General features: G+C 39.6%; 1 protein-coding gene across 2 annotated transcripts; it reads right to left on the bottom strand.

The window, feature by feature from the left end:
* Window positions 1–9,655: 9,655 nt before the first annotated feature.
* LOC104419298 (senescence-associated carboxylesterase 101) lies at window positions 9,656–14,496 on the bottom strand. 2 transcript variants are annotated; one of them, XM_010030924.3, is made up of 4 exons: window positions 13,325–14,494; window positions 12,773–13,133; window positions 11,077–11,610; window positions 9,656–10,832 (listed from the first exon to the last, which is right to left on the bottom strand). In XM_010030924.3, the coding sequence occupies exons 1-4, from the start codon at window positions 13,495–13,497 to the stop codon at window positions 9,996–9,998; spliced, it is 1,905 nt and encodes a 634-aa protein (XP_010029226.2). In that variant the 5' UTR covers window positions 13,498–14,494; the 3' UTR covers window positions 9,656–9,995. The 2 variants fall into 2 exon arrangements, with proteins under 2 accessions (XP_010029226.2, XP_039157709.1); XM_039301775.1 differs by lacking the exon at window positions 11,077–11,610 and having other exon boundaries at window positions 13,325–14,496.
* Window positions 14,497–16,162: the final 1,666 nt, after the last annotated feature.

Raw genomic sequence — 16,162 nt, 5'->3', positions numbered from 1 at the left:
ACTATATGCGTAGGGCGCACTTTGTTCGCTGAATCCGAAATTGTGTCTCTTTCACTTTCGGAAGTGTTGGGGACAACTCGGGAGAACTTGGGACACAATTTACCACGGCCAAATGCACTCCATGATCAATTTCTCCCCCGAAACTAAATCAAGTTAAAATCTTTTAACTCCAGCAACCACCAGCAATGTATAGCTTCATAATATGCAAATATAATTCCAAAACGATAGTTAGACAAAGCAAATAACGACACCAAGGATTTAACGTGAAAAACCCGATGCGGGAAAAACCACAGATCGCCCAAAAACATCTACTAATTACCAAAAATAGTAGGATACACAGAGTATTATTATCTAGTTACACACTAGAGGTTTAACATTAACATTACAATAATATTTTTCTCACAACATTGATAGACAAACAAGTTTGGAACAAGAAAATCTTAAATGCAACTGGAGAATTCGGAGATGGTTCTTGACGAACAAAAACATCAACTTGTAGCCCTCGGTCTCACAAACAACATACTAAAATTTGAGTCGATTCCGACAATATTTGGCATTCGAATTGAAGCCACAAAGTTACAGCATTTTTCATTTCTTCTCCTCTCTTGCTTGTGCAGTTTTTGTTTTCTCTCTCCTCTCTTTTCTTTTTCGATGGACACCCACGCACGACAACTCCACTTACTTTTGTTCTTTTCTTTTCTTTTTGTTTATTTTTATTTTTATTTTTATTTAATGCTGGCTGGGCCCCAGATGAAGGTGGACCCAGCCAACAGGAAGAAACTATAAAGTTGAGAGCGATCGAAGAAACATTTTCTCTTTTGTTTCAAAACGTACAGAGGTTTAGCAGCTCGAACAGAGTCCATTGTCGGAGCTTCCTTATTGGGCTGCTGCTCTCGCAGAACCGGCGAGTCGACGATGATTGAGTCGCGCCTTTCGGATTTGGAGAATTGAAACAGGCAGAAGCAAGTGGCACTCTGCTCCATAAACACCTCCATTGACAACGTCAAACCCGAGTCAATCGCTGGTTCTTTGTTTATTCTTTTCTTCTTTTAAATTCATAGTACATCCATGTGAACTTTCCCGGAATAAGCATGCTGCGTTCCCTTCTGATGATGGATAACAAATTCTTTCTTAAATGCCATAAGCCATTCTTTTCTTCTTCGTGGCCCTCCAAACAGCCTGTGAAAAAGCCGGATTGGGTAAAAACTATGAAGGATTTCCGCAGAAAAATAACGTTTAATTTTTGCAACTAGATGATGAAAGGACGGATATATTCTTTGGTGAACCGTAAACACTCTCATTAGTAATAAATTGTTTTTCTAAGATGTTACTATCAAAAGTCTGTCCTTTCCTTTCTCCTGCTACAGTTACTACTGCTTAGTCCTCGGTGTCTAAGGAAGGTGCTATCAAAGTTGTTGGCAAATCATGACTTCCTCCTGTCAATTCTTGATTGAGAGTTCAGGATTGGTCCAACCCTGCTCATCTTGGTTTCTAAGGAAACTAGGTCGGTCCTTGGTCCTATGATTCCTAAATTAGTATTGTGCAAATTGATTCTCAGTCTTGACAGTTCAAGGTTGGTCCAATCCGGACCAAGCCTAACTATATATTATATCTTATATATTTTTTATATATTTTTTATATAGATAAAATCTTAAAATAAATGGTATCAATAAAATTAAACAACTATTTAATGAGGAATTCAAGTAATTTAACATTGTTCTTTAATAATTTAGATTTTTAAAGTTTTTTATGACGTCAATAGTCATAATTTACGAAGGAATAAAATGTTTTTGTGAAGAGTTCTCACGGTGTCTAAAAGGGTATAAACATCTCCTTACGACATCCTCCTCTAGTACTCATTATCATCTATCTTATTTGTTATCTTAGTCTTCAACTTGCCAAAATCGAAAGAAACAACTTCTCTGCTCGCTACTCGACACTTGCCTTGCTCACTTTGGGTCACTCATGCTGCTCCCCACTTGATACTCGCTTGGCTTATTGCTCCCCGCTCGACACTCAATGCTTACTCTGTTCAACGCTCACCCCACTCGACCTTCACCACTTGCCTTTCTTAGTTGACATCGCTTATCATCGAACCTATTGGATCCTCGATTACCCTTTCAAGGAGTACAAAAAATGAAATAAAAAATTATTTGTTAGTCTTGAGTTGACCCTGGAACTAGATTGAACTCATTGAGTTAGTCCAGTCCTCAATCGTTTTTTCAATGAGTACAAAAAATGAAATAAAGAAATTAGTAGTTAGTCCCGTGTTGATCTTGGAACCAGACTAAACCCACCGGGTCTGTCCGATTCTCAATCTCAAGTTCAATAGGGCCAGTCCTCGATCCAAAAAATTGAGGACCAGCACTATGCAGGTTGGTCCAAGGGTTAAGGGGTGGACCGGTCCAACCCGGACCATGTTCACCCCTACGTGAGGGTATGAATGAACCGAATCCCACATCACTTAGGTGTGATAAGATGAAATGCTTTATATGGGATGGCAATTGTTCTAACTTGTAACGAGGTCTTTTGTGGGCGAAGCCTAGAAGAACAAAAGCGTGCGAGCTCCGGCTCAAAGCGGATAATATCATTACGAGCGGGACTAAGGCCAACATCATGGTATCGAGCCAATGGCCCAGCCAAAAATGTGAGGTTAACCACGTGGAAGCTGGTGGACCTGTAATGACCCGTTCTTATGAGGGGGGGAGTGATTGCTAGGGTAAAAAAGGGGCCCAAAGAAGGTGCTCAAATGTACATACTTTGGGACTTGGTTCATGGCAATGTCATGGCTACGCCTGAAAAGTAGGAATCTTCGAAACCTGTTCTGATGAGGGGGGGAGTGATTGCTGGGGTCAAAAAGGGGCCCAAACAAGGTGCTCACTTGTACATACTTTGGGACTTGGTTCATGGCAATGTCATGGCTACGCTTGAAGAATAGGAATCTTCGAGAGAGTTTCGACGTCGAGACAACTTGTGAGGATTACAAGTACGAACCCTTACTTGAGTGTTGTCAAAGGCGCATGTGTCACTGGGATCTACCTAAAGATTACATGCATCAGATTTTGTATTGTATAGAATGCGAATGGTAACATTTCTGTTTTTGGGAAATTTCTTTTTAAAAATAGTTCTTTTCTATTTTTACTCCCCGGATTAATTTTTGAGTAAAACAACGCGTTTGGTAACTATATATAATTTCTATTCTTGGAATAAAAAATGATTAGGAATGCATTTGGCACAATCTAGAAAAAGAATAGGAACGCATTTGACCACCACCGACCATTGCCGCTGACCGTTGACTGTAATTCACAATGGCCCACCGGCGGCGACGATTGGTGGCAATGGGTAGTGGCTCGCCCGCAAACAGCAGCCTGTGGGAGCGACAAGGAAGAAGAACAAAAGAAAAAGAGAAAAAAAAATGACTTATTACTAGAAATTGTTCTCAAAAACAAAAAGTTACTTTTTTCTACTTCTTGTTCTGTTCCAAATCTATTATCCAGCTACTTTTTTTATTTTTGTGAATAAAAAAATTAGTTGACGTTATCAAATAAATTTATATTATTTTTTTTATTTCGAAAAGCATAAGAACAAAGGAACATAAACGTTCCTATGCACTACCATAGTGACCGAAGCACGAGTGCTTCCGTGGCCACATATGTGGCCAACCAAAGCAAGTTCTTGAGAGATTTTTGCTGCGACAATGGAGTAGCTCGGCGTCCAAGGAGTGACGACTGGGAGGCGAGGCGAGATCTGGCGCCAGTGTGTTGCGGTTGATTAGCTGATAAAGAAAATAGTCAGAATCCTCTAAACATAACAAGTAAAAATAACAAGATTGTAAAAAATGCCCTTTTTATAGTAAAATTATCGTCTTTTCTTTTAAGTAAGGTCTTTAAGAGGTCTATAAAATCAAATCGTCTCATCTAGTTATACTAAGATTTTACAAACTGTTAAAAATTAGTTATGTCTTCTTACTGTGTAAATAATAAGCGAAGGAGAATAACACGATAGGGAGGAGATGGCCATAGACACATTTTCACTTAGCGGTATATAATAGAAACGAAATCTAACTGCATTATAATTTCACAATCCATACTTCCGAAGAAATATTAGCATAATAATTAATGTCTAAATAGGAGAGATATATAGGATTGTCCGAAGCTTTAGCATGTTAAACCCTCAACTTTGAATTTGGGGACCAAAAGGAATTTATTAGAAATTTTAAGAAAAGGTTGCACTTTAAACGCCACCCATCCTCCCAATGGAAAAATAAGGTCGGAAAAGTACAAAAAGAAAAATTCATAAACCCGTTGCATTAATATAAATAAATTGTATACATTTCAATTAAATCAATTTAGATATAAACATTTTCACATTAGCATCAATTGAGTCAATCTAACTAATTTTGGCCGGAAAGGATGCTGATGGTCTTACATGGAACGGTCAACATTGATGCTGCCATTTTTTAAATAATTTTTCAAAATTGTTAACTTTTTATTAATTTTTCTTCTCTTTTTCATTTTCCTTCTCTTTGGCTTGTGTATGGCTAGTGACTGGCCACAAGCCAAAGGCAAGTGAAGGGAAAAAAAAAGGGAAAAGGGCAAAAATTAATAAAAATAATGCGAAAATTTCATTAAAAAATTAAAAATATTGTTTACATTAGAATGTGGGACAATTGGGTCCACATCAGTAATTTTTGTCTGAATTGGGTGGACGAATGGACTCAATTGGTAGTGATGTGAAAATATTTGAAACTAAATTTATTTAATTGAAATATTTATGATTTTTTTGGTATTTTTCCCAAAAAAAGGTATATACGCAGTACATGCAGATGGAAATAGTAATGGTGTTAATAGACGCAACAAAATGCAAATTCAAAGAATTACTATGACACAAAAAATTTAAGGATTTATTGTACATCAATGCTGTATTGGTTGAAATTGCTCGTTTCCATTATGGTTTTGTGATGGATGTTTTTCAACCGAGTATGAACCAGCACTAAGCGGAACATTTGAGTAATTCCTGAGGAAACATAAATTCTTGCCTTCCGAATCAAATTTTTGAACTCGCGATGTCCAATAGTCCTATGAGAATCCAACTCAATTCAAGCAAAGCAAAATCAACGTATCGAGCAAGACCAGCACATTGAAGAAAAACAAAACTTCACACAAAGACACAAAGGTTACGAGGTTTGGCAATGTGCCTACATCCTCGGACAAAGCTTTCAGTCTCTTTTTTTTTTTTTTTTTTGTATTGAGCATCTGCCATTGTTCAACCATATGTACATAAAAGGTTGCCACAACTAAGGAAACAAGCAACCAGAATAAAACCAGAAAAAGGAAGAGATCCCAGAATTATAGGAATACAATATTAACGAATCTCCTTTCTTTAGATAGGAGAGAAAATCACGACAACACTCCCCCTCAAGTTGGGCCGAAGACCTCGTCGGAGGTCAACTTGCTTGTCATTTCTTGAAATACTCTCTTGGGTAACGCTTTGGTAAAAACATCGGCCAGTTGACCCTCACTGCGAATGTATGGAGTCTCAATTTTCTTGTCTTGCACCTTTTCTCTCACAAAGTGGCAACCCACCTCTATGTGTTTGGTCCTCTCATGAAATACTGGATTTGAAGCTATATGAGTTGCAGCCTGATTATCACAAAACAACTTTGTAGGCTTGGTCATGCAATTGCAACCCAATTCCTGAAGCAGAAGTCTCAACCACACAATTTCACTAGTAGTAGTAGCCATGGCCCGATATTCTGCCTCTGCGCTCGAACGAGCAACTGCCGTTTGTTTTTTGCTTTTCCAAGTGACAATATTTCCTCCCATAAAAGTACAAAACCCTGTAGTAGATTTCCTGGCCCAATCTGCATTAGTGTAGCCAACAAGCTCCGTGTGACCATTATTTTTCATTAAAATTCCCTTCCCAAGTGTGGCCTTCAAATATCGTAGTAAATGATTTATTAGCTCCATATGCCCTCGAGTTGGTTTCTGCATAAATTGACTTATGTAACTAACAGTATATGCTATGTCAGGTCTAGTGATAGTCAGATAACTAAACTGTCCAACAAGTCGTTGAAACTACCCAACATCATGTAATGGAGTGTCATCTGAAATGAACTTATTATTATACTCCATAGGAATGTTGGCCGGTCTAACTCCCAACTGCCCAGTCTCTTTCAACAAGTCCATGACATATTTTCTCTGAAATAAAAATAATCCTTTGTGAGATCTCGCCACCTCAATACCCAAAAAAATACCTCAATTTGCCAAGGTCTTTGATATCAAATTCCTTGCTCAAATGCCGCTTAAGTGCTTCGATTCCAGGTTGATTGCTGCCTGTAATCACAATATCATCAACATAAACAAGTACAATAACTATACCTTTGTCGTCACCTTGGTGAACATTGACGAGTCTGCTGTCCCTCTTTTGAATCCAACCTTGATGAGTGCAGCACTTAGTTTACCATACCAAGCTCTAGGTGATTGCTTGAGACCATATATGGCCTTCTTCAACCTACAAACAATTCCATCTTTATTATGCAAGGGGTGACCAAGAGGAAGATCCATATAAACCTCCTCCTCCAAATCTCCAAGAAGGAATGCGTTCTTTACATCCATTTGGAACAAGGACTATCCATAATTAACAGCTACTGACATAAGAACACGCACAGTGTTCCTTTTGCAACCAGCCTCGCTTTATACCTTTCAACTGATCCATCACTATTATATTTGATCTCATAGATCCATCGGCAACCAACTGTCTTCTTCCCTCTTGGAAGTTGTACAAGTTCCCAAGTATGATTTCGATCTAAAGCTTGAAGTCCATCCTTCATTGCATTAACCCAAATGGCTTTTTCCCTTGCTTCCTCATAGTTGTGAGGTTCCTGTTGTTCTTCAATAGCAGATAAGAAACTCAAAAAATTGTGAGATAATTTGTCATATCCAACAAATTCTTGAATGGGATGTTGAACTGAATAATAAATAGTAAAATCTCGAAGAGTTGAGGGTCTAGTGACACGAGATGATCTTCGTAACGGGATTACATCTGCTGCCCTTTCATTTATCAGCTCGTCAATGGCAATTCTAGGTCCAGCTTCTAGAACAACAGTTGCCTCAATCTCTCGATCCACTTCTGAATTTTCTTGATCTGCAGATTCATGACCCAAAGCACAGCTCCCATTGTTGACTTAGACACCCCCATTGTTGACTTTGGCTTCACCGGTCCCATTAACATCCATAGGAACAGGAGCACATTCATAGGAAAATTTCTTATAATAATTTATGCACTCCCCCTGAACGTGGCTCTTGTTAGGAAAAAACATATGAGTTTCATCAAATACAACATCTCGAGAAATATAGATACGCTTTGTGTAAGGGTCATAACACTTGTAGCATTTCTTGACAGATGAATAACCAACAAACACACATTTCCTGGAACAAGGATCTAGCTTTCCTTCAGTTTGAGAGTGAACATAGCAGACACACCCAAAAATCCTCAAGTGAGATATATCAAATTTTCGCCAATACAACACTTCCATAGGAGTTATATACCCTAATACTCGACTAGAAAGTCTATTAATTAAATAACAGCTAGTCATAACTACATCTGCCCTATAGGATTTAGACAAATTTGCAGAGAATAACAAGGCCCAGGTGACCTCTAGTAGGTGACGATTTTTTCTTTCAGCTATTCCATTCTGTTGTGGAGTACCCACACATGTTGTCTCGTGAATAATACCCTTGCTTCGTAAAAATACCTGAAATATATGATTGGTGTATTTGGTACCATTGTCGGTACGAAGAACCTTCACGGAAGTATTAAATTGATTACTTACCATATTGCAAAAATCCTGGAAAACAGTAAGCACTTCACTTTTGTACTTAAGAAGGTAAAGTCAGATAGCTCTCGATTTATCATCAATAAGGGTAACAAAATACCGAAAACCCTCTCTAGAATCAACAGGAGAATATCCCCGAATGTCTAAATGTACCAAAGCAAACAATTCAGTTGATTTATGCAAATGTTTAGGGAAAGGCAACCTATGTTGCTTAGCAAAGTGACATGATTACAACTACTAGAATCATGAGTCAAAGACATATTTAAGGACTGCAACACCCGATTTGAAGGATGACCCATGCGTCAATGCCATAGACGAGAGGTATCCACATTCCCCTTCCTAGCCACCAATGCTTCACCATGCAAATCTAAGGTGTACAGCCCATTCTGAAGTTGTCCTTCACCAATCATCCTCTTGGTATTGGGATCCTAGAACAACACCTTCTGTGGAGTAAAAATGACATTACAATTCCACTGTTTAGCACATTTGCTCACAGATATTAAATTAGAAGATAATCCTGGAATCAATAAAGCCTCAGTTTTCTTCGAAAGCACATTCAGTTGCCCAACACCTTGGGTTGGTACCTACACTCCGTTAACTACTGTGATCGGTGGATACAAAGAGCTAGAAATAGTATTAGATAGAATATTTGGGGAACTACACATATGATCTGTGGCACCAGAATCAACAATAAATCGATTTCTAGACTTAATAGAAAGTGCACTAATACTGCCAGAAGTCTTGGCCAAATTTACGGATTCAGTGCCAGAGGGACCCGAACCATGTGTCTAAAGTAGTTGCTGAACCTGCAGCGCTAGAGACTCCAACTTGGATTGGAAGTCTATGGTATTCCCTTGAATTGCTGTCTTAGCGTCCGGACCTTTGTCCTTATTTGGACGCAGCTAAGGATGTAGAATCCAACATCGTTCCTTAGAATGCCCATCTCGATCACAATGATCGCAATGGAAACGAAGGGGCTTCTTTCCTTTCCCTTTAACAAATTGAGTACCACCATCACTTTGCTTGGCATTAGAACTAACAGCGTTTGCAAAGTGTTCTGATGATCCTATTGATGGTGCCACAATCGAGTCAGAATGCATGACTCTCCTCCTTGTTTCTTCACTTTGTATTATGGAGCAAACGGTATTAAAGGACGGCAATTGCGGTCTCATAAAAATGTCACGTTTGGTGTCTTCAAACTCTGGCCTTAGGCTTGCCAAGAGATAAAAAAATTCTATCTTGCTCTTCCCTTTGCACATAGTCATGCACATTTTGGGTTGCAGGTCTCTATTGACGAAGTTCATCCCACTGTTTTTTTATGTTCCCTAGATGTTCCATGAATGATTGATTTGCACCTTGCCTAGAGGTAGCAAGACCTTGTTGAAGCTCAAAGATTCGAGATGCATTATTGGCTTGACCATACATCTCAGAAACGAATCCCACAATGTTTTGGCTAAATCTGAATAAGCAAAAATCTCATAGATTTTAGGCTCCATCGAGTTGAAAATCCAAGTCATAACGCCGTGATCGCTTCCTTGCCATTCTTCAAAATTTGGATGACTTTCATCTGGGGCTTTAGTTTGCCCAATAATTTGTCCAAGCCTCAATCGGCCTCCAAGCGCAATGGTCACTGCTCGTGACCATGGGAGAAAATTCCTTCCATTCAGCAAAATAGATGTAAGATGTTGGCTGTTTACCTCATGCACCACAGCCTTTGCTAATTCAGAACTTGCACCTTTGTCGGGAAGTTTTCCAGATTCTAATTCTGAAATTGTCATGGTGCTCAACAAAAAAACGACCCAAAGAGGATGATGCGAGTTCTTCAAATAATTAGGGTCATAACCCGCTCTGATACCATGAAGAAAAACAAAACTTCACACAAAGACACAAAGGTTACGAGGTTCAGCAATGTGCCTATGTCCTTGGACAAAGCTTTCAGTCTCTCTCTCTCTCTCTTTTTGGTTGTTTTGAGCATCTACCATTGTTCAACCATATGTACATAAAAGGTTGCCACAACTAAGGAAACAAGCAACCAGAATAAAACCAGAAAAAGGAAGAGATCCCAGAATTATAGGACTACAAAATTAACAAATCTCCTTTCTTAAGATAGGAGAGAAAATCACGCCAACACACATTAATTACCCAGTTTATTCATCTGTCATGTGAATACTGAGGTACCTGATTTATAATGGAAATATTCTTCGTCCTTCATGAATCGAATGAGTCCGGAGTTGTGAAAAGCTCCCATCATTTGCTTCCCCAACATGTCCTCATACTCCCTCCACCATTGCATGTAACTACTGCTTTCCAAGAAAATATCGGGAGTAACCGCATATTTCTTGAGCAAACCCATGACATACTTCTCAAACTCGACCAAGTTCTTTATTTCTGCACCGTTCGATCCTCCGCTGTTCAGCAACCCGCATGATATCCACGCCTCCTCCACATGGGCCCAGAAGCATGAATCCTCTGTGATGCTGGACATGATCTTAATTTTCGAATTGTTTGGAACACTATTCTGGGGCTTTTTCTGATGTTTGTCCAGCCACTGTTCCAATAGCTTGAAGTGCTCGGATCTCCCTTGAGATATGTAACCTCCTTTGCCCCCTTTATAGTACTCAGCTATCTGGAGTGGTTCGACCAACCTCCGATAGTTTGTTCCTCCAAAAAGCCAGCGATGCCGCAGCGGTGCTCCCTTTCTCTGAGGCCTCTTCTCCGCGTCTTCCACCACTTGTTCCCAGTAATCAGTGAGCTTTTTCATAAACTTAACAGCATCATAGTCACGCTTAGCCACTTTGTTCTTGAAGCTGTCGAAGTAACCAGAACCCCGGCCATCGTTTTCGCATCTCTTCTTGTACCATTCCAAATTAGCCATGCACACTTTCATGTCATTCAAATCCTTTGCAGGATCAAATGCTTTACTCTTTTGTTCTAGGACATCTTTTTCAGACTTGACTATATCCCTCAACAGAGCATCGACATCCATATTCTGCAGCTGCCATGACAATGTAAGTTCAGTAAATGAACTTCCAAAAGGTAAGAGGAAAGCATTCATAACAAGGGACTATTCAAGTGGAGCGAATTTTCCTGGTTAAGTATGTGAAGCTAAAAGCTGGGATACAGTGCATTTTGGTTTATACGAAAAAGAACACTTCTGGTTTCGACTAGAACGATTGTGAAATCCCCTCCTGAGATGCTTTCAGAACGTGTATGCAAAAGAAGGTATAATAAACAGTTACCTGAATTTGCAGAAGGCCAACTGCTGCAACTTGTGCAGTTATCCCAGCTTTAAATAAATCAGTATCAGGCACACTAAATTCAGAATGACTCTTACAAATCAATTGCTGTTTAAGACATTTAATGATGCTCTCATAATTGACAATTTGGGCACTATCTGGGCTCCTGGGGGCCAGCAACTCAATTATGGATTTAGGGGCTTCGAAACATGCACTACCCAATTCGGAACACACAAGAAATGTTCCAAAAGGCATGTATAGGCTCTGCTCCATGGTCGACGGGTGAAAGATTTTGGGGAAATAGTCGTCCTTATGAACCACATGCAAGAAGCAAGCACTCCAGATTGGATTTTGCGATACTGCTTGTTGGAAGCCGTCGTCCCCGATGAGGGGTGAACCAAATGTGATGCAAAGCGGATGCTCTGTGGTTTCTGTACCGAGTGTGTGTAGGAGCCATAATGTGAAAAGAGAGGCAATGGATCCACCCAAACAATCTCCAGTTATAATGTGTGGAATAGACTCATGGGGATTCACTACCTGCAACAAAGCTGGATGAGCATCAACAAACACAAGTCTATGGGGCCAGTCAGATTTTCTAACTTGCAGCATGCGTCCTGAAGTCAGTTTTGCAGACATAATCACAACATTTCCCTTTTCATATTATTGTGAAAAGCAGGCATTTATAATAATATAAACAGAATTATGCACCAAAATTGCGATCACACTCAAGTCACTCAAACATTCTCACTATTTGCCAACTACCAATACACCCAATAATTGACATAGAATTTAGACTTCACAATTCCTCACAATACAATCTATCAATCTCACAAAGGAATTCGCAGATTTTCCCACAAAATTAATTGGTTTCAAAACACTGTTATTTTTTTGGTGATATAATTCACAAGCAAGCCGCACAATTGATTGTCACAGCCAAAAGTCAGGCAAAAACCAAAACCATCTCTTATATACATAATATTTTGATCCAAGGCAGCAAACCCCTTTTAGCATACTCAAATTAGGAGATCTATTCAAACGTAATCTAACTCCAAACCAGATTCATCGTTGCTCCATATGTTCGGTCTACCAAAAGTCCACTCAAGACTTTCCTAATTTACATTAAAAGTCCGATTTGGAATTTCTACTTGGACGGGGTCCCTCAAACTAGAAGTGCTCTCAGCAGATATTGTGGTCAGTCAGAAAATATGTGGAACGGCATTTTTCACACCAGACTCAAGATTCAGACATTGACAATTGACACTAGTGGCATGCTTAAGATTAACTGGAAACGTTTTGATCCTTTTTTCTCTTATCGGCTATGAATAGGATTAAGGTCAACTCAAGTGAAAAGGATTGAAAAATGCGAGGGGCCATCGATGCCAGAGGGACTGTTCAGACAATTGACCGACTGCTCATCATCGCCCATTTTGCCAAAAGATGCAATCCACGCTCTGAAAGAAGCAACAAAGGGGGCGATCCACTTTTCACTCAAATAAAGCTAACGTTATGTGAAGAAGACAGCTCAAAACGATCATCGGGGAAGCAATTATCAGAGCACATGTATGTATTGCAGCAACCCCACTTCAACAAGACCTAATTCCTAAATCTGAGAGACTAAGCAAAGCTCGTTGACTTTCAAAATTAGTAAGTCCAGCTCATAACTTACTCGAAAAGAAACGATAGATAAGAGGGTGTTTACCTGAGCTTTCAGCTGAGAGAGCTTATCTTGGAGAGAGTTGAACAGAGAGATCGCCGCCTTGTTAATGGCAAAAGACGGGTTCTTCTTGGAGCAGAGAAACTGAAACTCGGAGGCCTCCGATGAAGAAGATTCGACCAAATTGCTCTCTTCTTGGAGATAACTTGCAGCAACCGGAGGCGTCACAAAAGCAATGACCTTGTATCCCGGGTATTCAAATTCTTGAATCCTCACGGTTTCGGAAGATGATGGGCTTTGGTGGTCGCGGTCAACCTGGGAACGGAGTTCAGAGATTGCAGCCCATGAATCGCCAAGAATACCGGAGGACACGGCCAGGTTCGCCAAATCGAGTCCGGTGCTGTATCTGCCAAAAAAAAAAACGACATCAAGAACAAGAGACCAACTTGAGGAACAAGAAACGAGAACGCGTCCCCTTATAAGAAGCGAAACGGACTCTTTTCCCGGATTCCGAAGATGGGTCTCTTTCGCTTTCGGAACAAACCATAAAGTCGAGGAAAGCTAAAAGCAGCTTGCTCCTTTTGCTACAGTACGTACAGAGGTTCAGCGGCTTCTTCATAGTCCATCGTCGGAGGAGCACGGTTGTCGGATTGCTGTTCTTGCTGCAGAACCGGCGAGTCGATATCGGTTGAATTGCGCCTCTTGGGATTTGGAGAATTGATAGAGTCAGGATCAAGAGGTCGTTTGCGTTTGCTCAAAAAATTCCCCATGGACAAACCCAAAACCAAGCTTTTAATCTCGAGGTGGGGACGCTTGATCCCGAGCAAAAGGAATAGGGCCGGTTCCTTGGCGAGCTCCTTTTCTCTTTTAAATTTTATGGTATAGTGAGGTGAATTTCCCCGAAATGGGAAAAGAGGATGACGGGTGCAAACTCGAAAATATTCACGCGGGAAATTAACGTCTTTTTTTTTTTTTTTAATTCAACCGGGCGGCCTAGAAAACAGGTATGTCCTTTGCGTGCCTTAAACTGGTTTGCTTTTTGTTGGGTGTTCTGACCCCAACAAAAAAGATAAGAATAAAAAAAAGCTGGTTTGCTTTTGTAAGAAGTTATTTTTCAACTGCAAAATGTCCTTTTTTTTTCTTACTGAGTCTGTATGAGGAAGGTGCTTTGGAAAGCCGTTGGCGAATGTGGCAAGTAAGGCAAGTAATGACTTCCTAGTGTCTAGTCTCCATTGAGATTTCTTCTCTTTAAATCAGGGTTTTGCTAGCATATTGGTTACAGCTTGTTATAAGTTATATATTGTTAAAGAAGTTAACTCCACAATAATTTATAATTATTTATTATTTGATTTTTTTAAAGTAAATATCACGATAAACTAAAAACCATCACTCAATCATTTCTCTTTTTTTTTATTCCTTTTGGATTTCTTGATTGCAACCTTTGAGTGTAACTTGAGTTAGACACAACTCCATAACTTGGGTCAAATCCGACCATCTAGACTCGGATGCTGCTCGACATTCAATTTGAGTGTGACTTAATCTATGACTTTATCCTAAACTCAATTTCGTGAAGTGTAAAAAAAGAATAAACTTCCATCAAGTCAAAGCTCAAACGCGAACAAAAATACAATAAAAATATGCATACTGAAACAAACGTAAGAATTATGCCACCTGATGAGACTCTTGAGTCAATCGGGAAGAGTAGTCTTTCATGTTCGAGCTCGTTTCCATCCAATTGAAATGAGAACGTGTTTCTCTAATTGGTCGTGCACTACCTTGTAGGCCTACATGGAATGGAAAAGTCACGATAAGTTGCGTCATTATATAATAGGGTCTTTTCTTCATGAATGTGTTATATAATAGGGTCTTTTCTTCCTCTAGAAGCGTTTGAAAAGTCGTTGAGCGCGTTTTGTCCACCTGCGGATCCTTCTGCCTTAGGGACGAAGGAAATTTGGTGGGAGTCGGCCAAAAGACTTTGTCCTCAAGTATGCATGGACACAAGACTCGGAGAGAACCGTCACATAAATGGGAAAAGCATCTCTTCCATACAAAAGTGTCCCGCAGCAGCATCAACAGAAAAAGAAACTAATTCATGATGGAAGTTGAACGCTAGAACAAAGCTGACTATGCTTCTTCAAGATCAAGTTAGAAAGTAAGCTCTATTTCGCCAGGTGAAAAATTGTCAAAACTGTCGTGTAAAGGTCAATCGATACAATGGAGGCAAGTGCAGCGAGGCGTTCGTGTATGGCAGTCTCCATGACCGGACTTCGCCAATTGGCTCCATATTACTGGCTACGTGATCTCGGCCTTGACGCAAAGAACCAGAAAAGAATTGAATGATGTCCCTCAGATCCCACCGTCATATAAAACTGGCAACTGATCTCGAGGCTCCAGTCCAACTTCAAGGGATCATCGTACTTTACGAGACGATGGACGATCTGATCTAGTTCTGATGTCCTTTGTGTATATGTCGGTGAGAGCGAAAAGTAACAGCACACACGACTTGAGCGCTCACAATCCCAAAATGACTGATGCTGTTACCGATCTCCATCCAGCTTCCTGTATTGCGGACCTGATATTAAATAAAAGTGATGGCAAGTTACGTTGGCAGAACAAGAACTACAATTAGAAATAAGTTATGCGAGCAAGCTAGACAATGGAAGCCGATAAAATTATAGGGAGGAGAAGTACAGCAAAAATATGGTTACCAGAAAAAGAAAAAGTGGATGGTCATCACATCTGAAAATAATATAACAGGGAAATAACATCCTGATCGCGGAACTGGAATCAGTTTGTCCATTGCACGAAAAGTACATCTGCATTTACAGAAGACAGATTATCATCAGATAAGTAAATAGGCAGTTGCAACATTTATCACATCAAAAGCTACCAAGTTTCGAACTATTAAGAGAATAGTTCTATTGTCATAAAGGTAAATGGCACACAATCAACCGATGAGAAAAGATCATCTCACAAGATAGCAGAAGTAAAGAATGGATCAGTGACCTTCAAAAGGCATATGTTCGAATAATCATTTCCAATGATTCACGAGTTAAGAAAGTCGTGAAGCATATGGCATCCAGGTCAAAGGTTGCCCACGAGAACTATAGTAGCAACTAGACTTGCGATGCGGCTCGCTGCTTTTGCAGTATAGCATTCTTAAAGGAACACATGATTTAGAATACCAAGTTCTATTAATTAACACTATATACTGTTAACACCTAAATTTTTGCCCAAAAATATTTCATTCCGGCATATAGATTATCTAGGTGTTTAATATAGTGTTTTAAATGAAAGATGTTTTTCCTATAAAAAAAATAATAATTAAAAAAAGAAGAAATCCAAAAAAAAAAAAAAAAAAAAAAAAGAGAGAGCAAGTTGGGGCCAATGATCTAAATGTGACTAGCCAAGCCTAGGAGGTCAAATTGGAATTCA

This window comes from Eucalyptus grandis, chromosome 9, assembly GCF_016545825.1.
Source record: "Eucalyptus grandis isolate ANBG69807.140 chromosome 9, ASM1654582v1, whole genome shotgun sequence".
Lineage (NCBI taxonomy): Eukaryota > Viridiplantae > Streptophyta > Magnoliopsida > Myrtales > Myrtaceae > Eucalyptus > Eucalyptus grandis.
This window is presented reverse-complemented; position numbering and strand designations above follow the sequence as displayed.

Coding starts and splice junctions, on each gene's coding strand:
- LOC104419298 (XM_010030924.3), bottom strand. CDS start 13,497: ATGGGGAATTTTTTGAGCAAACGCAAACGACCTCTTGATCCTGACTCT. Junction 13,134..13,324: donor GAAGAAGCCGCTGAACCTCT/GTACGTACTGTA, acceptor TTTTTTTGGCAG/ATACAGCACCGGACTCGATT. Junction 10,833..11,076: donor TTGGCCTTCTGCAAATTCAG/GTAACTGTTTAT, acceptor TTGTCATGGCAG/CTGCAGAATATGGATGTCGA.